This window comes from Amyelois transitella, chromosome 22, assembly GCF_032362555.1.
Source record: "Amyelois transitella isolate CPQ chromosome 22, ilAmyTran1.1, whole genome shotgun sequence".
Lineage (NCBI taxonomy): Eukaryota > Metazoa > Arthropoda > Insecta > Lepidoptera > Pyralidae > Amyelois > Amyelois transitella.
Genome location: NC_083525.1, coordinates 6,899,233 through 6,926,508, shown reverse-complemented (window position 1 = coordinate 6,926,508; position 27,276 = coordinate 6,899,233). Strand labels below are relative to the sequence as shown.

General features: G+C 37.3%; 3 protein-coding genes and 1 long non-coding RNA gene across 5 annotated transcripts in view; 2 read left to right on the top strand and 2 right to left on the bottom strand.

The window, feature by feature from the left end:
- Window positions 1-1,997, bottom strand: part of LOC106130005 (eukaryotic translation initiation factor 4E transporter) — a 36,130-nt gene extending 34,133 nt beyond the window's left edge. The window contains exon 1 of the mRNA XM_060950567.1: window positions 1,534-1,997. Within this exon, the coding sequence (XP_060806550.1) occupies window positions 1,534-1,612 (79 nt within the window). The 5' untranslated portion in view covers window positions 1,613-1,997. The remainder of the gene's footprint in view (window positions 1-1,533) is intronic.
- Window positions 1,998-3,844: 1,847 nt separating this feature from the next.
- Window positions 3,845-17,355, top strand: LOC106130016 (protein suppressor of white apricot). Of its 2 annotated transcripts, none has more exons than XM_060950548.1 (16): window positions 3,845-4,144; window positions 4,871-5,040; window positions 5,664-5,821; window positions 6,018-6,234; window positions 7,039-7,100; window positions 7,404-7,617; window positions 8,184-8,369; window positions 9,291-9,548; window positions 9,961-10,656; window positions 11,611-11,738; window positions 12,809-12,899; window positions 13,675-13,729; window positions 14,061-14,093; window positions 14,326-14,482; window positions 15,646-15,798; window positions 16,093-17,355. In XM_060950548.1, exons 1-15 carry the CDS (start codon window positions 3,951-3,953, stop codon window positions 15,796-15,798), a joined length of 2,772 nt encoding a protein of 923 aa, XP_060806531.1. In that variant the 5' UTR covers window positions 3,845-3,950; the 3' UTR covers window positions 16,093-17,355. The 2 variants fall into 2 exon arrangements, with proteins under 2 accessions (XP_060806531.1, XP_060806532.1); XM_060950549.1 differs by having other exon boundaries at window positions 4,002-4,341.
- On the bottom strand, window positions 5,126-23,527 carry LOC132903162 (uncharacterized). The gene is made up of 3 exons (XR_009657323.1): window positions 23,379-23,527; window positions 22,823-22,925; window positions 5,126-5,261 (listed from the first exon to the last, which is right to left on the bottom strand). It is a non-coding gene; the product is annotated as an uncharacterized LOC132903162 (long non-coding RNA).
- On the top strand, window positions 19,577-27,047 carry LOC106130012 (inositol oxygenase). Its single transcript, XM_060950550.1, has 7 exons — window positions 19,577-19,722; window positions 20,278-20,455; window positions 22,520-22,728; window positions 24,808-24,944; window positions 25,676-25,810; window positions 26,264-26,359; window positions 26,841-27,047. Exons 1-7 carry the CDS (start codon window positions 19,708-19,710, stop codon window positions 26,947-26,949), a joined length of 879 nt encoding a protein of 292 aa, XP_060806533.1. The 5' UTR covers window positions 19,577-19,707; the 3' UTR covers window positions 26,950-27,047.
- Window positions 27,048-27,276: the final 229 nt, after the last annotated feature.

Sequence of the window (27,276 nt, the reverse complement as noted above, 5' to 3'; positions counted from 1 at the left end):
ATTGCTAGCCCGTCACTCACAAGAAAAATCCAAAGTCTTTTTGCCTTTGCCTTAGTCGCTTTTTACGACATCCACGGGAAAGATATATTGTCAAAGAAAATAGGGATGAGCGACACCTGTCTGACCTCAGGGAAACCAATGTGGAATTAGTTTATGGTTATACATTAAGTTGCTTGCATGAGAGCTTTGTGGCCTTCAAAATTATTAAAATATTAAAAGACACCTCAAAAGTCAACAAATAAACAGTAATATAGCACTGGTTAAATAGTTAACCTATATTGTAACCATATTCAAGGAATAAATGATTATGATTTATGAACTACCTTTTGCCTCATCATGACTGCTTAGCTTCTCATTACCTACCCCTTTAGCATGGTACACGTGACGCTGTTATTATCCCACGAAAATCTATCACTGTTTCGCTTCTTAGAATGTTGTGAAACAGAACAGAGATAACTTTTGGTGCTACAAAAATGTTGTTGCGTGCTATGCTACAGTGGTTGGAGAATCTAAAGAACTAGCTGTTGTCTGTGACTTCATATGCTATAAAAGATCAATCTTTCATCCTGTTTTTTAACCCCTGTTTTAATTTTGTTAAGTCTATGTTCTTTTTTTGAGGCCAATTCCAATTTTCATCAAAATTGTTTCACTGTTTTAGGCATGAAAGCATAACAGACAGACAGGCAAGAGCTACTTTCACATTTATAATTTTGTAGGCAAGTAGGGATAATAGAGGTTTTGGTTAGCTGAAAATGTATATAACATACAAAGGGTCTATTTACACACTGAACTTTAAAGCTTACAGCTAATAAAGCTGCTTTATTTAGAAAGAGAAAGATAATTGATATCTCTTTTTCTAATAAGATTTATTTTTCAGTTAGACATGAAAGATCTTCATGTGCAATTGAAAATATATACCTTTAAGTAAAAAGCAGATTTTTTAAGTAGTAAGAAGCAGTTTGAACCGAGGATTTTGTATCTTCTCTTCTTGTCATTCTAATGATATCCAAAAAAAATTTATGTAAGTCTTTTATAGTTTTATACATACATACATTCACGCCTATACCCCTCGCGACATAGACAGGGCCAACAGTCTTGAAAAAACTGAAAGGCCACATTCAGCTGTATGGCTTTGATGCAATTGAGATAATGGAATATGAAAATTGAAAATGATACTATTTTAGATTTTAATTTCATAGTATTTGTTTTTACCAAAGAATTTGATAGGCTTATGAAACGTAAACATAAGTGTGTAGAAGAATATCAGACCAAAACAGTTAGGTAGGTTGGTAATGATTACACTGCAACACTTGTGACCTACATATTGAACTTATGCTATGCAGGTTTTTACTACACGTTAAAAGACAGACGTATTGTAAATAGCTAATTTCAAGCTATGGATTACAATAAGATAAAGATAATTGTAAACAAGACATGATTACAAAAAGCATTGAAATATGACGTTTACTGGTGAGGCTCTTACAAGAATTAATTTCGATCAAGAACAGTTGAAGTAGAAGAAAATGCACTTACCTTCAATAATAGAGCCATCCTTCAGGCTATCGTCGCTAGGTTTCTCTTTCAAAGACGATAATAAGTTCACAGCTGACATAGCTAGCAAAACTCGCAGATCAAGCACACAATTTTTTCAGTCTTCTCTCAATATATTAACTTTGTTAAAACTCTAAAATATCTTTACAATATTTACAAATGTGTTCAGGAAATTATTCTATCACCTAAGTATTGTTTATATCACAGACTTTTCGTTTTTCAATACGGATCAAAACGTCCACGCACGAAAATACAATAATTACAGGACTCAAGGTATAATAAACTTATTTACACATTAAAAACTATCGTTTATCATCTAAATTTAACAAATACGCTCTAGCGGTCACAAGATACTCATAACTAAAAGAATTTATCAGTTTTCGATGCAAAAATATATAAAACGTCCGCCATATGCTTTTGAGCGTATATGATACGACCAAGATCAATACACACTACGATGGGAAAAGTTGCATGGAAAATAACGAGAACGTGATGGTCTACTTAAACGAGTGGGATAATAATCAGTTGCCATTTTTAGTTTTTTTTTTTCTATTGGAAATAGGCGTTCTTTGTGCTAAATTGATAGCTGTACAAAATAAAAACGATCAAAAAAGTTTTGGGAAAGGTTCGTAAATGTTGTATTTAAAATTTCAGAATTTATTAATTAACAATGAGTATTCATTAATTTATTCATTTATTTTAAAATTGCTTTTAAATAATAGTCAAACAATGTTATGGAAATAAGAAAGTAAACTAAACGCATATCGCAAACAAGAAGAATACGTACAAAATTAGGCACCATTCACACTACCAGCATTTTGCTTTCGCTCCAACTGGAAGCTGTCGACGAAACAAATTACAGATATCGGCGCAGCAGACTACGGCTGCAACCCATCGAGCAAAGCTGCTTAATACAATGATGCATATTGAGGACGGAACATTGCAAGCACAGGTTGTTATCTAAAGGTTGTTGCGTCGACAGCTTCTAGTTGGCTGATCGACAGATAATTAATTATTGTACGTGTAAATAGTGCCTTATTAGAAAATGTTGGATCGCCGCCGCCCATCTGCAGCCACACTGCCACACGGGCCTTATGCTCTGTACATGTTTGTAGTAGGTTATATGTTAAAATCTTTCCTTAAAAAACGCTCAAAATGCCTTCAAGAGGTTTTGGGAAAATACAATGTTTTTCTGTTTCTCAAAGAATTACGAAAACTACTAATTAAGAATACCTTAGTCTGAGATAATTAAAAAACAAATGCTGTCAATGTCAAAGTCAAAAAATAGAAATAGCATGCGATAGGGATGTCGATTTTTTCGAATTATATCGATTTGAATCGTATACCAATGTATCGATTTACAAAAATGTCGACGTTTACAAGATCAATTTCTAAAAAATATTTTTGCATTATTAAATTTGAATTTTGATTTGCATTTATAAAGTTAATATAAATCTGAGAAATAAGGTAGATTACATAATAACTGATCGCTTTCTAGTAAAATCAGTTTTTCAATTTAGGTAATTAATTCGTTAATAATAATCTATTTTTATAAGAATATTACAATTTCTGAACTGTACTAATAATAAATATACCTAACTAGTTAAATAATAAAAACTAATATTAATTATTTAATAACGTATCTTGATCAAATTAAGGACGTCCTGGTAAAGGGTTATGAATGTGGATGAAGCGAAGGAAGTATGCAGAGATCGTGGCAAGTGGAAAGAGGTAGTCTCTGCCTACCCCTCCGGGAAAAAGGCGTGATTTTATGTATGTATGTATTAATTATTCAATAATAAAAAAAGATATTCTAAACTACAATCAAAAAAAAAAAATTTTTTTAATTTTGGCCCCTAGGAAGGGTTCCCATCGCGCAGGCAGCATTCCCGCGCTGTATTGCAATAGCAATATGCTGCGCAAGAAAGCTACCCGCGCGAGGGTCACCTGTTGAAGGTATCATTTTATTCATTCATTTATAAAATCACGTTTATATCCCTTGCGAGGTAGACAGAGCCAGCAGTCTTGAAGACAGACAGGCCACGTTCAGCTATTAGGCATAATGAAAGAATTGAGATTAAAATAGAGACAGATTGCTAGTCTATCGCTTGTAAGAAGAATCCCAAGTTTATAAGCCTTTTAAGACATCCATTGGAACAAGATGGAGTGGTCTTATTCTTTTTTAATATTGGTGCCGGCAACCACATGGCATCGAATGACAATTTAAAATATTGATTTATTTGAGCTTGAAAATCGATTCTTTGATTAATCGATATCAGTTCGCCATCCTTAGCCTACAGCAGACGACAGACAGATGGAGATACAGATGCTTTGCTAGATATTGTTGAATTAAAATATTATTAATTTTTTCATCATTGCAAACAACTTAACTAGCTAAAATGTCGTTGAAGTGGACTGGTAGTCACAGTGAATCTGGTATATTGCGCAAAAGTGAATTTAAAGAGAAGAAAGAAGACCTTTTCGTGTTCGGCTACTCCTGCAAATTGTTTCGGGACGACGAAAAAGCGCTGCACATTGACCAAGGAAAGCACCTCATTCCGTGGATGGGGGATGAAACGTTGAAAATCGACAGGTTCGAACTGTTTTTTACTATAAGATTGCTACTTGTGGCGCTAAAAGTTATAAACCTTATGTAAATGGTCAGAAAATACTAAATTTTGGAAGATATTAAGATTTTCGCAGAGGAATGTTTATGGAGTGGCTGACTGGAGGATCCACGGCTGAGGACGGCTTGAACACCGGTTATTGATACGGTGATAATCTTCGGTGGTATGTATTACTTGGAACGGTAATCTTGAATATTGAGTATACTCAGTGATCATACTAACAATCACGATTCTATTTCAATTTCAAGGTTGAATACCCGAAAAATCATAGAAATATTGAAAATATTTTATTCAAATCAATAAATGCTTTTAGATGCAAAGAACCTTGACATTAAAATAGCAATGGAGTTAAATGTGATTGTTAATTAAAGACATATTTAAATTTTTATGTTTTTAAACTTATCTAATCTTTGAATAAATTATGTTTTTTAGCCAGACAACTCTGGCAAATGTTAATGAAATTGTAATATACATTTCATAATAAACAAGTAACTTTTATAAACAGTTTCCAACAAATAGTGGATCTATAAATTAACGGTGATGAGGCTATTAGCTTGTCTCTTACATACTCTTTAAGTGTCCTTTGAATATTGAAATGAATATAAGTGAAATTATAAAATAGATTTTTAAGGAATAATTTTATTGATGAAACTGCCAATATAGTTGTGTTAAAAGACTTATTATCTAAACAGGTATGACGCACGGGGTGCCCTTCACGACCTGTCGGCACTGGAGGCGCCCTCAGGTGGCTATGACTGGCGCATCGAGCTCACACGAGCAGAGCTCGATGTGGAACAGCTGTGTGACGAGGAGAGGTACAGGGCTTTACATACAGATGAAGATGAAGAGGAAATGTACAAAGGTTAATCATAATGCCATCTTGTTATAAATTTAGTTTATTATAAATTTTTCATTTGTATGAAGGCAGAATAAATATGATTTTATCTCTCCATTTCTATTGCAATCTATGAGTACGGACATTTTGCAAAATTTGTTACTTATGCGGATTTTCTGTGAGCCCATGACAGTGACATCTCTTCCTCTAAAGGTCAGAGAAGATTTGTTGGTACTCTCCTTTTAAACCTGCGAATGGGAATATGTTGTTGTCCATAAAATGAGTTGCAAGTATATATGGGCGAAGCTGAAGTCGATCCTTGTATATTTCAACATATCATGGTGCATCCACTATCATTCTTAACATTTTGGATTGCAATATTTCCATGTTTGAATTGGCTACTAGGTGTCAGGAGTCCCACACTCCCAGTGAAGACCAGACTGGGAGTTGTCCGTATAAGAATTGTCCGATTTTGTGTTGGAGTTTGTATATAATATGCTCCAATCCATGAAATCTTTGCTAGCGCGATTAAGACTCTTCGCTGTTTTTGACTGATAGCGTCGCGTGATTTTGTTTTTGTGTTTCGTGGAGTATAAATGCTGCCACAAGAGTAGGCAAAGCTCTCTAAATTCTCTTATTCCATCCTGCAGAAGAGGAGCTGAAGCGTCTACACGCGGCGGGCTACGGACAGGTGGGCTTCAACTACGACACGCCACAGGCGCCGCAGCAGCCGCCGCCGGTGGAGCCCGACGAGCCGTTTGTTCCAACACCAACGTATAAAGCTCTCTTTTCTACGGACATTGTTATGGTGAGTTGTCTTCGGTTTGTCTGTCATGTCATCTCTTTGGGCAAGTTTTACCATAAAAGATTTTACAAGATAAGATTATAATTTTTTAACTATAAATAAAGGTTAGACCTAGATGTCAGGTCAGAAGAAACTGATTAACTATGGATTAACTATATGCTTTTAATTATCAACTAATTACGTTTAACTCACTCCACAGCCAACATCAGAAAAACAGAACGCCATAATAGAGAAGACGGCCAAGTTCATCGCGTCCCAGGGCGCTCAGATGGAGATCCTCATCAAGACCAAACAGACGGACAACCCGCAGTTCAAGTTCCTGAACCGGGACTCCGTTCTACATCCGTATTATACCGCGCTGACAGCGCTGGTGAAAGCTGGCAAGTGGCCAGAGAAGATACCTGAACAAGTGGAGGGTAAGAACTCTTTTAACTACCATATTTTTAGATCTGTAATACATACATACATACATAAAATCACGCCTCTTTCCCGGAGGGGTAGGCAGAGACTACCTCTTTCCACTTGCCACGATCTCTGCATACTTCCTTCGCTTCATCCACATTCATAACTCTCTTCATACAAGCTCGGCGGTTTCGGGTACTTTTGACCTGACCCTTTACCAGGACGTCCTTAATTTGATCAAGATCTGTAATTTCGTTATTTAATTCGATGTGACGTCGTGCCGCTTCGGTCTCCCCTCCCTCTTCACAGCCCGGGAGCCCTATAAACAAGCGCGCTCGCACCTCGGCTCTTCACCTTTTGACTGTCAGCGTTCACTTAGTTAAGTAGCTGACTGTCCTTTGGCGGCTACTTGCTGGATATCGTGTCTTTAACTAAACCCACAACCTCTTTTAACTTGTAAATCTAGTTAAAGTTAATCTTTATATAATGGGACAAAATTACACTGATTGTGTTAGCCTCGAAGTAAGTTCGAAATTTGTGTTACGAGATACTAACTCAACGATACTATATTTTATAATGAATACTTATATAGATAAACATCCAAGACCCAGGCCAATCAGAAAAAGTTCTTTTCTCATCATGTTCTCATCATCATCAAACCCGGGACCTCCGGTGTCACAGACAAGCGTACTACCGCTGAGCCACAGAGGCCGTCAAACTCTTTTGACAGATGGTGTGCGGTGATAAATTATAATTAAAATAACTGTATATGGTGCCTTGGTTGGAAAAGCTAATAGTATAAATATTATTTGTTACAGAAAAACCGCCTGAGCCCGACGAGTATTTACATCCCAGCTTGGCGTCCACTATTATCGAATCCGTAAGTGTTTTAACAACTGTATCTGACTTTTTCATAACAGTGACGTTTCATGAGAGTAACAATTTTTTCATAATTAGCTGTGGACTGACGAGAGATATAAAATTATACTTTATACATGTTGTCAGCGTGATGTTATATAGCCCAAAGCCTTCCTCGATAAATGGTCTACATATTCGACGCAAAAAAAATTTTTCAATTCTAACCAGTAGTTCCTGAGATTAGCGCGTTCAAACAAACAAACAGGCTCTTCAGCTTTATACATAATATTAGTATAGATAATGTATATAAATAAACACATTTCAGGCGCCATCAATCCCCAGCATCCACTACAAGCCGTCCGCGGACTGCGACTACACGATGCTGATCTCCAAGATGCGCGGCGAGGGCGGCCTGGACTCGGTGTACAGCCCCGAGCGGGCGCCGGGCGAGGAGGCGCCGCCGGGCACGCAGCCGCTGCCGCCGCGCCGCGCCGCCATGATCGCCCGCCCGCCCGTCATGTACGCCAGGGCGGATAGCGGTCAGTTGCTGATCTTATGAGATTTCGGTTTCGGTTTCGGTTTCGGTTTCGGTTTCGGTTTCGGTTCCGGTTTCGGTTTCGGTTCCGGTTTCTGTTTTGGTTTCGGTTCCGGTTTCGGTTCCGGTTCCGGTTTCTGTTTTGGTTTCGGTTTCGGTTCCGGTTTCGGTTTCGAGTTCGATTTCGATTTCAATTTCAATACCTAATATACAAAAAGTCACGCGTCTGTAGCGGGAGCGATGATTTGGCTCGACCAAAGGGAAGATCTTCCACCAGGTTAGGTGTGATGCCTGCCTTCTTATTATGCTGTGTTATTCCCAGCACCAATACAAAGATGAGTAGGACCACTCCATCACTTTCCCATGGATGTTGTAAAAGGCGATTAAGGGATAGGCTTATAAACTTGGCACTCTTTTTTTAGGCAATAGACAAGCAAACCTGTCACTATTTGTATCTCAAAATCTATCACAAAACCACTCAGTCTTTTCCAGACTCTTGGCTCTGTCTACCCCACAAGGGATACAGACGTGACTATATAACCCTAACTTATTCACAATATCATGTTTCAGTGCCTCAGACGGAGCCCCCACCGGCCGTTCCGTCTCAACAGGAACAATACGCCGCTTACCTCGCTCAATGTAAAGCGTTGCAGGTTTTAAGACAAGAGAACAATATCAAACCACCAACAAAGGTGGAGTCAACCGGTTTGAGTCTCATGAAGAATTATAATACGGACTCTGAAACTGATGATTCTGGTGAGTGTAATATATATATAATATTGTTAATATTGTTATTAATAATGGGATTATTATAGTTATAATTTAATCCAATTTGTAAAGCTTTCAATTTCTACGATGGAAGAACAATGTCAGACTAACTTCTGAGACTAAAATCTGAGATACGCACTTGAAACTGATGATTTTGATTACTTAGATTATTTAGATTAGACTTATTTAGATTATTTTCCAAACTAATTTTTACTTGTAAACTCTTTATTGCACATAAAAATTAAATCAAACAATTCTTGGAATGAAAAAAAAATGTGTACAATGGCGGATATATTCCAATTGGTATTTCTTCCAGTCAACCAAACTAGAAGAGGATTATCCCAAATAAAAAAGGATGCCATTGAATCACAAATATAATTTATAATTAATTAAATTATATTAGTAATTCATTTAATATAATTTATAATTTAATTAAGGGCGTCCTGGTAAAGGGTCAGGTCAAGAGTACCCGAAACCGCCGAGCTTGCATGAGTTATGAATGTGGATGTAGCGAAGGAAGTATGCAGAGATCGTGGCAAGTGGAGGCGTCTCTGCTTACCCCTCCGGGAATGAGGCGTGATTTTATGTAATGTTATGTTATAATTTACTTTTGCCGTGCCGTGTGGTTCCCGGCATCAATACAAAAAAGCATAGGACCACTCCATCTCTTTCCCATGGATGTCGTAAAAGGCGACTAAGGGATAGGCTTACAAACTTGGCATTCTTTTTTAGGCCATGGGCCAGCAACCTGTCACTAGTTGAATCTCAATTCTATCATTAAGCCAAATAGCTGAACGTGGCCATTCAGTCTTTCAAGACTGTTTGCTCTGTCTACCCCGCAAGGGATATAGACGTGACCATATGTATGTATGTATGTATGTATGTATGAATGTAATTTACTTTTCATAGATACCGACGAAACATCTTCAACGGACAGCAAAGAGCAAGTCGCGATACCGCCGGAAGAGATCAAAGTGGTCATAGAAAAAATGGCCGCGTACGTAGCGAGGAACGGGGATGAGTTCGCGGAGATAGTGCGGGCAAAAAACGACCCTAGGTTCACGTTCTTAGAGCTCGATAACGTGTACCACCCGTATTATAAACGGTTGATGCAGGAGAAGAGGGGAGTGACCGCTAATGGGAGGGAGAAGTCGAAGAGGTCTGGTGGTGAGTATTTTTGTTTTAATATATTTTTAAATATATTAGTTTAAATATATTTTTGTGTGCCGTGTGGTTCCTGGCACCAATGTAAAATAAGAATAGGACCACTCCATCTTTTTCCTATGGATGTCGTAAAAAGTGACTAAGGGATAGGCTTATAAACTTAGGATACTTCTTTTAGGCGATGGCCGAGCAACCTGTCATTATTTGATTCTGAATTCAATAATTTAGCCTAACAGGTGAACATGGCCTATAGTCTTTCAGTAGTGCTTACTTTTCAGAGTTTCAGGAATATAGACGTGATAATATTAATGAATGAATGAATATATATTTTTAATATCATTGGGTACGCTTGTTAAAAGGTCATAAATTAATTTTCCACACACATCACATTCCAAAATTTATCTTCATATTTCAGCACTGCTATCTTTCTCCATAAAAAAGATGAAAGGGCCAGACCCGATACTGCCCAAACCAGCTTTGCCCTACGAATCCAGCTCAGACGAGGATCCGGACAAGCAGACAGACAAACAGGAAGACAAGGAACCGGCTAAAAGTACCGCGCCCCCCACTTTCCCTGTACAAAACATGCCCCCAGTCGTCGTTTACAAAATGGAAGGGGCTGTTAATAACGATCTGCCTATCGTGAAAACGATTGACGCAAAAGTTGTACACCCAGCGCCTGTAGTAAAAGAAGTGGAGAAAAAAGGAGATAGAGTAGAAGAAACACCTAAAATTGAGAATCATGTGCCTATTGTTGAAGTCAAATTACAGCAGACTGAAGAAAAGGAGAAAGTGGTTGAGGTAGAGAAGGTGGTACTAGAAGAGAAGAAAGAAGTGGAGATTAAGAATAAAGAGAGGTGTCCAAAGAAGGAGAAGAGGAAACATAAAGACAGAAAGAGGGAGTATAGATCTAAATCTGAGAGTAGAGAAGTTAGGAAGGAAAGGCGGAGTGCGGAAAGAGAAGAGAGGAGAGAAAGGAAAAGGGAGAAAGGGGAGAGAGAAAAAAGACATAATAAAAATAACAGAGATGACTTGGAAAATGAGATAATATCTTTGGATGACAATTCTGATGATCTGGTCGACTTGACTGGTGATTTGTCAGATTCTAAAGGTGAGCAAATCTTTTTAATTTTAAAGTAAATTGTTATTGCGTTCAATATACAGGCTGATAACTTAAATCCACGTTACCTATACAAATAAAAACACATGTGTAAAAGCTGTTCTTTAGTGCCGTGTGATTCCCGACACCATAGAATAAGACCACTCCATCATCCCATAAATGTCGTAAAATGCGTCAAAGGGATAGGCTAATAAACTGGGATTCTTTTTGTAGGTGATGGGCTAGCAATTTATCATTGTTTGAATCTCAATTCTATTATAAAGCTATACAGATAAACGTGGCCATCCGGTTTTTTCAAGATTGTTAGCTTTGTTTACCTCGCAAGAGATATAGACGTAGTAATATGTCTATATATACATACATATAATCACGCTTATATCTTACTTACGGCCTCTGTGGCTCAGCGGTAGTACGCTTGTCTGTGACACCGGAGGTCCCGGGTTCGAATCCCGGCCAGGGCATGATGAGAAAAGAACTTTTTCTGATTGGCGTGGGTCTTGGATGTTTATCTATCTAAGTATTTATTATAAAATATAGTATCGTTGAGTTAGTATCTCTTAACACAAGTCTCGAACTTACTTCGAGGCTAACTCAATCAGTGTAATTTGTCCCGTATATATTTATTTATAGGGATAGGCTTGTAAACTTGGGATTCCTCTTTTAGGCGATGGGCTAGCAACCTGTTACTATTTGAATCTCAATTCTATCATTAAGCCAAATAACTGAACGTGGCCATTCAGTCTTTTCAAGACTGTTGGCTCTGTCTACCCCGCTAGGGATATAGACGTGACCATATGTATGTATGTATGTATATTTATTTATTATTATTTATTTCCATATATGTATATGTGTTAAAAAATGCTAAATTAGTATACCTATTCGTACATAGCGAACTCGTATTAATAAATATTTTTGCATGAATGCTAAAGATGATACCGGTTCCAGGCGACACGGAGAGCGACCGCGCCAAGCAGCAGCAGCGGCGGCGGCGGGCGGCGGAGTTCCTCAGGAGGGTGGGGGTGGAGCCCGGCGCCGCGCTCGCCATCCCAGCCAACTCGCTCGCCAGCGCCATGGTGAGATCATTTATACGGCACGAGTCAACATACATACATACGGTCACGTCTATATCCCTTGCGGGGTGGACAGAGCTGAACAGTGTTGAAAAGACTGAATGGCCACGTTCAGCTGTTTGGCTTAACGATAGAATTGAGATTCAACTAGTGACAGGTTGCTAGCCCATCGCCTAAAAAAATGCCAAGTTTATAAGCCTATCCCTTAGTCGCCTTTTACGACATCCATGGGAAAGAGATGGAGTGGTCCTATTCTTTTATCTATTGGTGCCGGGAACCACACGTATTTATTTAAAAAAAATTAAATCAAACAATTCTTTATTCCAATTGGTATTTCCTCCAGTCAACCAAACTGAAAGACGAATATCCCAAATAAAAAAGGCAGCGTAGGTAAAAAGCATTGAGGATGCCATTAAATCACAAATATAATTTCCCGCCAACTCCCTCGCCAGCGCCATGGTGAGATCATATGTATTTATATGGCACTGTGGGCAACCTTCTTCGTATATTATACGCCATAGCAACGGTTGCCATAGTTTTGTTAGTTTGAAAATAATGAGATTGTATTTATTGTAAAATGTTTGTACATTGTTTGAAAATACTATACTTAATACATACATACATACATACGGTCACGTCTGTATCCCTTGCGGGGTAGACAGAGCTGAACAGTGTTGAAAAGACTGAATGGCCATGTTCAGCTGTTTGGCTTAATGATAGCTTTGAGATTCATATAAAGTGACAGGTGTTGAAAAGACTGAATGGCCACGTTCAGCTGCTTGGCTTAATGATACAATCTGGGTTATGTTTCGTGTGTTTTCCCGGCACCAATAGAAAAAAAAAGAATACGACCACTCCATCTCTTTCCCATGGATGTCGTAAAAAGCGACTGTCTGTCGTCTGTCTGTATGTAAAAGCTAATCTTAAAAATGTGTGGACGGATTTAGGTCCTGTTTGAAATTTTGAAAAGAGGGTTTCCCGAGGAAGGTTTATATGTAAGTACCTATAAACGATGCCCATGCGCATCCATGGCGGGTCGCTTGTAAATTAATAATTTAATTTATTTCACACAGGTGGACACATTAGAATCTATTCGTAAGAAAAAAGCCGACGAAGAGGAGAAGAGACGGCGCCGCGACAAGAGACGACGTCGGGAGAGATACGGTGAGAACAGTGTTAAAAAAAATTCTATAAAGATACTGGAAAACTATATTGTGTCGTGTGGTTCCTGGCACCAATAAAAAAGATTAGGACCACTCCGTCTCGTTCCCATGGATGTCGTACAAGGCGGCTAAGGGATAGACTTATAAACCCGGGATTCTTTTAGGCCATAGGCTAGCAACCTGTCACTATTTGAATCTCATTTCTATCAATAAGCCAAACATCTGGCCACATTCATGTGTTTGGCTTAATGATAGAATTGAAATTCAAATAGTGACAAGTTGTTAGCGCATCGCCTAAAAGAAGAATTCCAAGCATTCAAAAGCCTATCCCTTAATCGCCTTTTACGACATCTATGGGAAAGAGCTAGAATGGTCCTATTGTCTTTTCTATTCGTCCCGATAACCACACTTTTTCACGTAATTTAAATTTAAATAAAATAAATAAACTTGTATCTAATATGTTTGTCAAAAAGCTATAAACATAAACTACCTAAGCACATAACACCCTTGAGACTAGCGTCCCTTACAAAGAACCCAGAATCCCTTTCCAAAAAAGCAGAACGAAACGCTCTTCAATACGGACACTCTCACCAAAAGGCTGCCGGCACTTCGCCCAAACAAATCGACCACTGATATAAGAGAAGATGAAAAAACTCTTGAAGTATTAGTCGCTTACTCTAGCTAGTCTTTTGATTTTACTCTCTAAGTGTACAACTAAAATGAATTAGTATTTGAATATTTCAAAACAACGACATTTTTCCTTTTTTTTTTTTCAGATTACGAAGAAGGTGCAGATAAGTCTCACAGAAAAAGCAAACGGAGAAAGTACAAGTAGGTTTTATTTTATACATAGCTTTTTTTGCGTGTCCTATAAAATTAGACGGCACTATTATATATACAAACATATAGTCACGTCTATATCCCTTGCGGGGTATACAGAGCCAACAGTCTTGCAGAGACTGAAAACCACTTTTTATTTATTTATTTAAACTTCATTGCACTAAATACAAATGTATAGCACAATCTACCAGTCAACCATTGGGTCTGACAGATAACTTTATGTGGGGTCAATGATTAATCATAAAAATTTAATAATCAATGATCGTTAAGGATGTAATCTTTAAAACTTTATCTAATTAACATTTATTTTTTTTCTTTTCAGTACGTCCGAGGAAGAAGAATCTGACATTGATGGGTAAATATTTTTTTAATTATTCATGTTGATAGTTTGTGATCGACATAACGGATATGTCGATCACAAACTATATGATGTTCAATATCACCCAGCTTATTTATATATTATTATATTATGTTATATTTTAATGAATATTATCTACAGTGTCTTGAAACTTCCATCAAGAGTCCTCCAAACTGCCCAAAAAGCAGTTTGAAGAGACTTTATTCTGACAATAATATTGATTCAACAGTAAAAAGAAGAGAAAGAAGAAGGACAAAAAGCACAAGACGAAGAAGAGGAGACGTCGCGACGTCGAACAGGAGGAAGAGGACCACCCCCTGAACATTGACCTCACCACCACGCTGAAGGAGCTGCGAACAGCCTCGCCCACCAAGCAACTTGAGCTGGTAGGTGGTTTTGAAACACTAGGTCTTTAGGACCATTCAGGACTTAGAATGGCCGTGACTGACTGAGGATACAAGAGTCGTGACAAGGAAAGAGCTTTTGTAAGTTACGAGTTAATCACGACATTAGAACCTATTTTTGAAGTCCGCAGCTTTAGACTCAAGTCACCAGTTTAGAGACCGTTGACTGATTGACTCAACAAGAGTACGAGGATCTTGGTGCAGGTTGGTTATTTTGGAAGGATACGACTTTTGAATCCATCTTACTAGCTTAAAGAGGCCGTTGACTGACTGACTCATCAAGGGGAAGAAGACTACCCCTGAACATAGACCTCACCACCACGCTGAAGGAACTTCGTACCACCTCGCTGACCAAGCAACTTGAACTGGTACCTATGTTATTTTGGGAGACTTCTTGAGACTTTGGACCCGCGACCCTTGGTAATAGCTTATAAGACTACGGCTTGCTTAGAGCCTACTTTAAAGACATTGACCCACGAAATTAGCTTAGCTTGACTGACTTAGCTTGAATGACTGACACAAAAGGAAGAAGACCACCTATTGAACATAGACATCACCACCACACTGAAGGAACTGGGAACAGCCTCGCCCAGCAAGTAGCTTGAAGTGGTACGTTATTTTGTTTAAAGCTTATTATTATTACTACAGCTTTGAAGACACGATTCCTCCCACCGTAGCTTTGTACGCGCGAAGCTGTTTTTACATACATACAAACATATGGTCACGTCTATATCCCTTGTGGGGTAGACAGAGCCAACAGTCTTGAAAATACTGATAGGCCACGCTCAGCTATTTGGCTTAATGATAGAATTGAGATTCAAATAGTGACAGGTTGCTAGCCCATCGCCCAAAAAGGAATCCCAAGTTTGTAAGCCTATCCCTTAGTCCCCCTTACGACATCCATGGGAAAGAGATGGAGTGGTCCTATTCTTTTTTGTACTGGTGCCGGGAACCACACGGCTGTTTTTATCGCGCGAATAACTATGGCTCTCCCGTTACACGTCATAATTAAAAGCGTGTAGTGTACCTGACTCACCCAATCCAGGCGCACCCTGGGCTCGTCTTCAGAGTGGTGAGGATCTAACCGAGACTAACGCCTGCTACAAGCAGATGTTCTACCTACTGATTTTATATAATTCCACCAGGACACTGAGGAGACCCAGTTCAGCATGAAGCAAGACTCCTCATCGTCTGATGAAGAAGAGAAGCCGAAGAAGAAGGAGAGGGAGTACAGCGAGGGGGAGTGGTCGAGCGACAGCGAACAGGACTCTGAGTCTGAGCAGAGCAAGGTTGATTAGGTTAGTTGAGAGATGTGATATTTATGTACGAACAACCTTTAACCCGCAGCTTCGAATGCGCGAATTTAGCGCCAATATCTAGTTTTAAATTACTAATAGCTAGTTTTAAATTACTTCAAATATTAGGACATTTCACTCTCATTTTTTCTTATATGTCCAAATTATATTGATATAAGATTTATCTATTCGTCTCATAGCTTCTTCGTTCCGTCAGGATTAATTCCCCTTAGCCGCCTTTACGACATCTATCGAGACTTATAAAAAGGCCGTTAACAATCCTGAATTTTGTTCCAGCGTCCGTTGGTACCAGACGAGCAAAACAAAAAACATAACCGTGGATGTCTCGACAGATTTTCCGTGCTCCTATTTTATTCTGTGGTATTTATTATATAATATAGATAAAAAAAAAATACCGAATAAAAAAAAATGTATTTCTCCTTTATGGAGAAGACAGAGCCAGCGGTCTCGGAAAGACTCGAAGGCCACGTTCCTCTGAATAAATAAATTGTGATTTAAACCAATAAAGATTATTTTATTTATTACAAGTGTAATGAAATGTAGAAAAGACATGAAACGTGTAATTTTTTTGTGGCAATTCTGAAACAATGTAGGTACAATTAGAACTCAATAATATTCTGTGACAACAGTGCAACAATGTTACGTTCTGATAAGAAAATACATAAAGTATTGAAAAGTCTTTTTTTATTGTTAATAACTAAATAAAATATTTCTTTTATATAAGATAATATTTCTGCTGTAACATTTGGCAAAAGGAAGACAGATTTTGAAATGAAAGGAAATGTTTAACACTTAAATGTTTCTTTACTTCAAATAAAGAATTTATTATTTAAATAGTAATAATGGATAAGCGTTTATTTTCTAAGATTAGTGTTTATGTTGGCTTTCTATCAAAGCTGTAAGGGTTTATTTGTTATAGCGTAACGTGAAAAAAAAATAGAGAGATTAACAGTACTACCAACTAGTACTAATACTTATGTTTATGAACAATGACATTGTAACGTCACCTTTTCCGCTGAATAAAGATTTTTCGTTCTTTCTTTCTTACCACTTATGAAAGTCGCCTCGGCATTATTCGACGGCGCAGAATAGCGCATCCTATCGCCGAATCAAATCGAATAATAAATCAATAAAACAACAACCTTATTGTAAGTGCATTAAGCTTAAAATCCAAAAACAAAATGTCTCCTGCTATCTCGCTCTTATAATAGTAGTACAACGGTTCAAATAGCGCGCTCTGATTGGCTCAACAGTTCAAATAATTTCATTTCAAAATGCAATTTTTTTTATTTTTTAATATCGTTTTTTATATGAATTGGCAAAATAAAATTAAGCGTTTGTAATCATAAATTCACATTAGCAAAAAAATGACTCGCTTAGTACCTATACATAACGTGTCAGCTGGGTCTATGTCCGTGTACGGAACCCTCCCTTTTACTCGGCCCATGATAGAAAGCCGCCATTAACGTTGTTGATTAGAACCAATTTATATGATAAACTTACTTGTATATATTTGTAATTAAATATTGTGAAATTTTATACAGTTTGTTTTTATTTTATAATGTTTTACCTCAGTTTTAACTAACTTCATATTTTCTTAATAAGTATGATCCAATATAAATTAGGTTGACTGACTAAAAACTTGACTAACCCAACCCATGATCATGGTCAGAGCCAGACTCGAGACTCGTCTCCAAAAAGGAGTTGGAATTAACACCAGAAGGATGTGACCTAAGTTAATGAAGTTATTATTTTAACTTAATATTGTTACTACAAATTTCATTTAGCAAACATCTTATCATTGACAGTCCCCCAAGATGCATCTAACATCAGCAATATAAGACGTAATAAAGATAAGATAAGACGACTTTACTAGCTTAAGTCGGATTTACCAACGCCGAGATGAAATAGCAGCGGTTCTTTTGACTGATCCACAAGTATGGAATATTTCATCTTGTCCTCCCAACAAATGAGTATTAGATATTGATAAATTATCGAATTGATAAATATGTCATCACAATAAGCCAAATGGTAATCCGATGTTGAGGTATTTCCATATATTTTTTCCGTTTTAGGACTCCCTTGTACGCTCATGGTTTTATACAACGTTCTTACTAGTCCACTTTTTATTTTCGTTAATACATCGAAATCTAATGTTTGAATTGGAAAAATATAAGTGAAAATATAACGGTGGTAAAGCGTCGAGAAAATGGATGTAACTTTAAAATATTACTTAATAATTAAATAGTCCTAATTTAAATGATCTTTAACTAGCTGTGCCCGCGACTTCGTCCGCGTGGAATAGTTATTTTGGGCATCATTGAAGCCCTCAAGGATAAATAAATTTCCTCGTTTTTTTCACATATTCCATTATTTCTTTGCTCCTTATAGTTGCAGCCTGATGTTGGAGCCTTCCTCGATTAATGGTCTATTCAACACAAAAATAATTTTTCAATTCGAACTAGTAGTTCCTGAGATTAGCGCGTTAAAACAAACAAACTCTTCAGCTTTATAATAGTAGTATAGATTTGCTTATTAACCTTCAAGGTTCCTCTGTGGATTTGATGTTTAGTGACGATTTTCAGAATCGCCACAAAGAGTCATTCATTTCATATCAAATTCGAAAGTCCAACTGTAATCTTTAATCGGAGGACCCACTTAATGACTAAGGGTGGTCTATCAAATCTTTGTTAGACAAGACCTCTCACTTCCGATGTCGGATAATCACTGCCATAGAGTAATAAAAATTACAGAATGGACGTTGAACAAACGCCGTTCTTAGATTTTGGGATAAAAAGTGCAAAACAGTGTTGGGAAATCTGCAAATTCATGATGTGTAATTATTATCTAATCAGGTTAAATTTTCCTCATACTAATAAGGTCAAATATATCAGACGACCTACGAACGTGCAACAAATTGTGCACTATACGTTGTATTGTATTGAAACCAGTTTATTTAGTTAAATTATGTGACCTTTTCTTCCCATTCTTAGGTTAGGTCATAAGTTGATCCGGTATTATAGATAGATAGATCAAACTCTTTATTGCACCATAAGAGTAAAACATACAAAACAACACAAAACAGATAGAGATGGTACAAAGGCGGACTTATCGCTAATGCAATCTCTTTCAGTCAACCTTTGGTATATACCCAGGGAGTGTGCTACTATCGTGACAAACTTCCGGCTTATGAGAACAGTGCAAAAGAAGCTTAGCATATTATCTAATGAGCTCACCAAAAACGCATAACTAAGTCATTTTATGCAAGAGGCATTTATGGAGTAGAGGCATCAAAGCTGAATAGCGGGCTCAACAGCTACCAAAGGGAAGATCTTCCGCAAGGCTAAGGTCCGAGGGAAAGCGGAGATGCGAGGAGACGAGATGACATGAGTTTTGAATAACCAATCACATTTCGTTATTTCTACAAGTAGAAGAAAATGTTGCAGTGCAGTGTGTTACCGCTTCTTCTGCACTGACGCTTTGGAAGCGGCAGTAAATTTAGTTTTAAGTAATTTATTTGACGTAAACCAATGTTGTGAGACCTAAAGATATGACAATTATTAAGTGATGTTGAAATGTCCCATGATAATGAATAAAAAAAAAATGATATTTACATATCTTCGGTTGGGGTCTAAGCGTGATACCGGGGAACTGCAACAGGAATGTTATGTCGAAGGTTGGATGTCGCTACATGGGTACCGAAATTATTGACTTGTACAAATCATTCCGAATCTGTGATGGTTTCATCTCAGATAAAAACAAACTTAATCGCTAAGTAGGTACTCATCATATCGTTATCTGAATTAAGGCATTATATCCGAGATGGCAGCTTTATATAAATTAGCATAGCACTACTTGCAATGTTGTTGTCGGTTCAGAGAGGATTGCGAAATGGCTACTGAAGTGGTGAGTATTGTTTATTGTATTATAAGTTTTAATCTTCTTTTATTTTTTAATTGTGAAACTTCGTTGCTAAAACGATTTGTAAGTACAAAAGGCAGACTTAATGCTGAAAAGGTAATACCTACTAATTAAGCAATGGATCACAAAACTGAAAAAATAAATGTATTCATTTTTACTTTTCGACTACTAATAACAAAAGTGAGATTTTACGAATAGTTTACTTACCTACTTAAAAATATTTGTGTTTTGTTAGGGATACATTTTAAAACTACGGTTGGCACAGAGATATATTTTAATGTTCGGGAAAACCCCGACAGCAAAGCAATTTTACAAATGTATTCTATACAGTTAACATAAGACATATTATCACGTCTTTATCCCTTTGCGGGGTAGACCTAACCAAAAATCTTGAAAAGACTGAATTGATGATGAAATTGAGATACAAATAGTGACAGTTTTCTAGCCCATCGCCTACATTAGGAATCCCAAATGTATTATCCTAACTCTAGTTAATTTACTAAATAAAACAAAATATAATAACTAAATCTGCTCAAACAGAAAAACCCCGTCTCCATGATAGACCCCTCGCAGCTTCTGCGTCCAGAGCCGACGTTCAACGACAAACCAATTGATGCCTTCAGGGACTACTCCGTGGACGATAGCGACCCCATCAAGGAGCGTGTGCGCAGGACTTACTACCTCATGCATACCAATGTCACTGTGGATCTTGTCAACCGTGAGTTAAACCAGTTATTTGATTTTATTTTACTAGTTATTCATTGGTCTTCTGAATTTTAATGGTGTAATTTCAAGACTGCATAAAGTGTTTTGGTATAGTAATCGTTTCGTATTAAATATTTATGTTTGTAGTTTGTTAAACAACGATTAGTTTTTAGGGAGGCTAAAACGTTTTGCGAACTTAAATGTATCTACCTATGTCCAAAATGTACATACATACAGAAAATCACGCCTTTTTCCCGGAGAGGTAGGCATAGACTACATCTTTCCACTTGCGGATCGACTTTTCACTTTCGATTAAAATGTACCGTATGTATGTAAATTTTTTTAAAATGTACCATGCTTTATTTAAAAATATATATTTTATTTTATTTAAAACTTAAAAATTTACCGTTTCCTTATTCTGGATAACATTATTCATGGTCTTCCCTATCAATTTCTCTTCAGATTTAGGGTAATTTTAAAAACAACCAACAAGTGCCGTGTGATTCCCGATACCGATATAAAAAATAACAAGACACTCCATCTCTTTCCCACGGATGTCCTTTCACTCCTATTCACTTCATGGTGAGATAACCTCGACTGCCAATACGTTCTTTGAATACCGACCAAGATGACGACAATTTTTACGTAGATGCCTAAAGAAAATCTTTTGTATCAGAAATAAAGCCAAAGAACCACTTCAAACAAATTCTAGCCAATTGGCACTTCCAGTGGTTTGCTAAAAATAACCACCATTCAATTTGTTTCCACGTGGATGCACCAATGAAGAAATTGAAGTCACGAGACCGTGCTCATAAACACTATAGACCTTGATTTGAAAACTTCCGAATACGAAGCGAGACGACGAAGACACAAAAAAAAAGTAAACTTAGTTATAAAGTCTTAGTTGTATTTTTTTTGCATTTGGTTGGAATATCAGCCGATGCTTAATTATAAAAAAATATCGTAAGAAAGTCGCACATTCTACAGCTAAATGGGAGATATGGATCTAATATGGCTTAGGGTTAATATGGCTGCAGAAGTTCCGAAGGTCAGACTGGAGTCGCCTGACTTACCCAATCCAAGATCATGGTCATAGCGTCAATCCAGAGACGAGATGGTGCCAAAGGGACTGATGTCAGGAGGAAAATGTGCTTATACGCCATAGTCCAGCTAGAGTCTTTCTATTATAGAGGTAATCTGACGACAGACTCTGACTAAAATCAAACGGCTAAGAGTTCATTCGGGGATTCCCAGCTCTGTGAAGTGAGGTCCCACTAGATAAATAAACAGTTTTAATTTTCCCAGCATTGCATTTCTTAGATAATTATAATTTCCCAAGGGCACGTGACCACCACCACGAGGTTTGGACATTAATTTAATCAATTCACAACAGGTTCTTTGATGAAAACAGATGCCTACTGTTTAATTGATTTATTTTGACTCCAATTATATACCTACCATACCTACCTATTTCGAGAACAGATGAGTATTGTAACATTGTATTTTAGTGAGATTGGCTGCTGTTTGGTACAGCACGTGCAGGCGACGTTATCTTTTTCACTGAAGGTCCATTCATTCGCGTTTAGGCGACCTTCACTGGTAATAGTAAGGTATAATTATTACTACTAGTGTTGTCACGAATATCCTCTTGAACATTCGCGAATACCAATGCGGAAATCTACAACCGACATTGGCGAATTCGAATATACATTTCATCACTAATTACTACATCTGACTCATTATCATCTCAAATTTAAGAGCTAACTCTTGTCGGTCACTACATCTGTCTAAGATAACGAAATTCGCCCCTTAGCAATACGCAGGTATATCTGCCCATTGGGCTCAGATAACAAAGTTTATAGCCAATAAATAAATGCAAAACCTAATGAAAGTCAGTACTGCACCTTATAACAAGGCAGCAGTTTGGTTTCACTACCACCCAGCACGTCACCGTCCAATCCATTTGCATTATTTGCTCGCTTTTCCCATGGGCGCATAATGGTAACAAAACGAAAAAGGTAAAAAAGTACGACAAATGAGACTTAAGTACATTCTAAATTCAATTAAATCCCAACAGAGAAGCGAGAGAAATGGTTAAAATTCAACCATTTCAAATCAACGATCAAAGACGCCCTGATCAAGCTGAACGACCTGGTGGACGAGTCAGACCCCGACACCGACCTGCCCAACATCGTGCACGCCTTCCAGACCGCCGAGAGGATCCGCCAGGACCACCCCGACGACGACTGGTTCCATCTCACTGGACTTATTCATGACTTGGGGAAGGTACGCTTATGTATTTAAGGTTACTTAGTTTCTAGAACAATGATGGCTTATGATTTATGTGCTATTCCGCACCCATAAGAAATTACTAACTCACCTTCTTGTTGGCCTAATTGGCCTCCTGATGTGGTTGTTATACCTTTGTTGAGTCACAAACTCCGAGACGCCCCTTTGTTAGAGTTCTTGATTTTCTTTGTGTCCTATTAGCGGGAAATCAATTCTTAGTGTTGGATAAATATATTTGTCATTATGATAAGAGCTGGTTTGAAATATTATCTATGGTGGAAACAGTCAATAAGAAGTCCCTTCAAATAACCAGAATACGGAGAAATTGTCATGACATATTAAGGTCCCTTCTTGCAACACAAAGTATTGCTTTTTATTAAGGTCAAACAAGTTGAAAATAGCAAATTATCGCAAGTTTATGTAGCCACATGGAAAATCACCATAATAACACTTATCTAAAAACCGCAAACAATTGCCCCTTCTGATAACCCTGCCTGACCATCTTGCCATAGGTTTGATACCTCCCATTCGCAAATAAAAATTTGTAAATGTCTTTTTGCCATGCGATTCCTGCTCGGCTATTTAGGATTAAGGTTATTATCTATACGCATCTTGAGATAAAAAAATCAACATCTGATTATACATACAGTCAGGACAATAAGGATTCAGCCATTTTGAAAAAATAACTACCGTGACCCAAACACTCACACAAAAATTAAAACCATTCACATGTGGTAATTATAATACTTATTACAAACAGACACATGTATTGAATTTATTCGTAAGTAGCTAAATATTACGCATTTAACTACTGTTTATAAAAACAGCTCCACTGTTTTATTGTAACAATCTTTAAACTGGCCAAGCTAGAATCGCATCTGGATATTCTGGTTCCGTCAAAAGATATTCTGCTGCATTAAAAAAAAATAAGGTCTGTTTCAAACTGAAATGATTTGATACTGTTTTGAAGACTGGTGTAAATCTTTACTACGCTATGTATAACTATGAAAGAATAAAATATAATGTACACATTAATTTACAAATTGTACAGTCTGTGCATATAGTGCGGATCGCAGAATCGTTTTTTTTTGTATTTCGGAACCCCTAAAATGATGATTACAAATTACGCCATTAATGTCGGTTTTTATCTTTATTAAATAGTAAACATTGCATAAAATAATTCAACAATTACATAAACGTAGGAATATGGAAAGGTTACCTACCTTACGTTTGTTATTGCTCTTCAAAGCTCTGTATTGATTGTATTTTTTGCCGGTAACCAGAATACTATCAATCCTTAGATCCTTATTTCACCTAAAAAGTTCACCAAGGCGGCGGTATTAGCATAAAATTTTCAGAAAAAAATAACAAAAAAATTTTTCCTGTGTAACCCACACTTTTTTCTTTCTTTGGTACGAGTTACGTTCGCAGGGCGTTTGACAAACCGTTGACAGTTGGTAGGCCGCATTTAAAAACTTTATCAAAATTTTTAAAATACACATACCTATTACATGCGTGCTTCTTCACCAGAAAGAAGAGTAGGCAGCGTCTATGTCTTTCAAATAGCCATGATCTCTGCTAACTTGTGTTTCATCCACATTCAATCATCTTTTCACGTACTCTCGCCGGTTTAGAGTGGGTAATCTTGACACAAACTTTGACCACAACGTCCCTGATTTGATCAAGATACTTTCTTCTAGGAGTTTGCATTCGACGATTTAATTTTATATAGCTTTGTTACATACGTCCATATAATAACGTCTTTACATCTTTATAGACAGAGCCAACAGTCTTAAAAAGACTGTAAGGCTACCTTCAGTTGTATAGCTTGATAATGAAATTGAGAATGAAATATGAGAGGTTGCTAACCCATCGCCTTAAAGAAGAATCACAAGGTTATATTAACTTTAATCGATTGACTTTTACAATCCTTACGGGATTGATTTATTTGATGTCCACCAATGTTGTGATACCAAAAGATATTGTGATATTGAATTGTCCCATAATAATTAATAAAAGTTTTGAAAATTTGAATTTGGGAGAGAAGTTTTGTTATTATATCCTGCTTCCATTCAGGTGATGGCCTTTTACGATGAGCCGCAGTGGTGCGTGGTGGGAGACACCTTCCCCGTGGGCTGCAAGTGGGCTGACTCCATCGTGTACGGCCCTGACAGCTTCAAAGACAACCCTGATACTTACAACCCTAAATACAAGTAAGAATTTGCATCATTGGTCACAGTAAAATATCTCATTCTGATTCCTGTGGTTGAGAATACAGCATCCGGCGTAACAGTTGATCCTAGAATTTGACATTTCTTGGCTGCACAGTATAAATTTACGCAATGTCCATAGAGTAGAATTTGGTGCAACTTACGTGGTGGACACTTTACCTTATATGTATGTTTAATGGTCTGTTTCTCTTATAGCTAGGTATGTTTGCAATTAAACAAGTAAAAAGAAATGCAGTTTTACACTTTCTGTCTTATATGCGTGTTTTCAATTTTACCCTCAGGAATAGTCCGTCACTTCACATTAACTATGAATAAAATAAACCCAAATGGTTTTGTTTATGTTAATTATGGTAATTTCACCATACAGCTGAAAGTGGCCGTGACCGAACGTTTAAGATTATTGACTCTGCCTACCCCGCAAGGGACATAGACCGGTCAAGATGGAAATAAAGATAAATGTAAGAAAGCGGACCGGGAAGCAGTATGGTGGGGTCTTCGATGAACTAACCACATGATTGAAGGTCGAAGGGTGCACTTAGTTGAGAGCATTGATAAGAGAGTGAAAGAGAGAGAACAAATTCCGCTAACTTAATCAATCCCCAATAAAATGAAGCTAAAATAGTAACATTTCCTAATTTAGACTATCATTCTAATGTGATTCTTATAAAATTCTTATTCACCATCATTTTCATTTGATGCATGCTTTTCCACAGCACAAAATACGGCATGTACTCTCCCCGGTGCGGCCTGGATAATCTGCTGATGTCGTGGAGTCACGACGAGTATCTCTACCAGTTTCTCAAGCACAACAACTCCAAGATCCCGGAGAAGGGCCTCTACATGATCAGGTTATCCATCTGTCGCCCTTGGCTTAGCGTCGCGATTTATTCTTTTATTCTAACATACATATGGTCACGTCTATGTCCCTTGCGGGGTAGACAGAGCCAACAGTCTTGAGAAGACTGAATGGCCACGTTCAGCTATTTGGCTTAATGATTGAATTGAGATTCAAATAGTGACAGGTTGCTAGCCCATCGCCTTAAAAAGAATCCCAAGTTTGTAAGCCTATCCCTTAGTCGCCTTTTACGAGATCCATGGGAAAGAGATGGAGTGGTCCTATTATTTTTTTGTATTGGTGCCGGGAACCACACGACGCTTATTTTATTCTAAGTTTTTTGTTATACAATAAGTTATTTATTAATATTAATTTCCATGCTGGTCTGGTAGCACAGAAAAACATACATACATAATATTGAAGTTGTAGTAGAAATAATTTTATTTTGTAACTGATTTTTCCTCAGATTCCACTCGTTCTACCCGTGGCACGCGGGGGGTGACTACCGGCACCTCACCAATGATAAGGACAAGCAGATCCTGGACTGGGTGCTGGAATTCAAGTATGTATTTGTTGAAAATAGAAAAATAAAAGTCGCTGTGGCGTAAAGAAAACTGTAACCTTTTTTTAGCACCTTCTGCAGTATAATAAAATAATTACGGAGTTGTCGCGTACATTTTTTTTACATTGTACATCGTTATTACAAAATGTCAATTCTAACTTAAAGCCAAATAGCTGAGCGTGGCCTATCAGTCTTTTCAAGACTGTTGGCTCTGTCTACCCCGCAAGGGATATAAACGTGATTATATGTATGTATGCACAAAATGTTGAATGTTTTCATTTTTTTTATTTTATCTTATTCAATAAATATGGCATTTTTCTACATAGATAGCATTATTTCTAAAAACAACACATTTCTAGAAGTATCTATCTTCGGGTGTTACCAGTTGCGCCTTCCTTTTTCCGCATACTTTGACCGGTTTTCTGCATCCTCGGTTTAAAGAGATTCTTCAGTGTTCAACCAAGATCCTTTTTGTTCTCAGCAAATACGATTTGTACACGAAGAGCGAGCAGGTCCCTGACATCGAAGCCCTGTGGCCCTACTACGAAGGACTTATAGAAAAGTATATACCTGGCGTCTGCGAGTTTTGAAATACGTACATATTATGCGAAAATATACGACCTATAAGTTTAGTTTTATATTGTTTTATGTGAATATATATTCAAAATATATGATACTCTTGCTGCAATTATTTTTTTTGCCCCAACTTGATTGATGGACTCGCTATACTCGGTTAACTAAGTCGTTCGCATCGAACTAGCGAAAACTTATACAAAATTGTGAATATCTCAAAAACTACATGACCGATTTTGATGCCCTACGATCTTAAAAATTCTATTGACAGAACCTACATAAATTTTAGATTTCATCAAAATCAGGCCAACGGTTCGAAAGTTTTCGGTTTACAAACATACCTA

Coding starts and splice junctions, on each gene's coding strand:
- LOC106130016 (XM_060950548.1), top strand. CDS start 3,951: ATGTCGTTGAAGTGGACTGGTAGTCACAGTGAATCTGGTATATTGCGC. Junction 9,549..9,960: donor GAAGTCGAAGAGGTCTGGTG/GTGAGTATTTTT, acceptor TTCATATTTCAG/CACTGCTATCTTTCTCCATA. Junction 11,739..12,808: donor ACTCGCTCGCCAGCGCCATG/GTGAGATCATTT, acceptor TATTTCACACAG/GTGGACACATTAGAATCTAT.
- LOC106130012 (XM_060950550.1), top strand. Junction 20,456..22,519: donor CACTGTGGATCTTGTCAACC/GTGAGTTAAACC, acceptor AAATCCCAACAG/AGAAGCGAGAGAAATGGTTA. Junction 26,360..26,840: donor GACTGGGTGCTGGAATTCAA/GTATGTATTTGT, acceptor TTTTGTTCTCAG/CAAATACGATTTGTACACGA.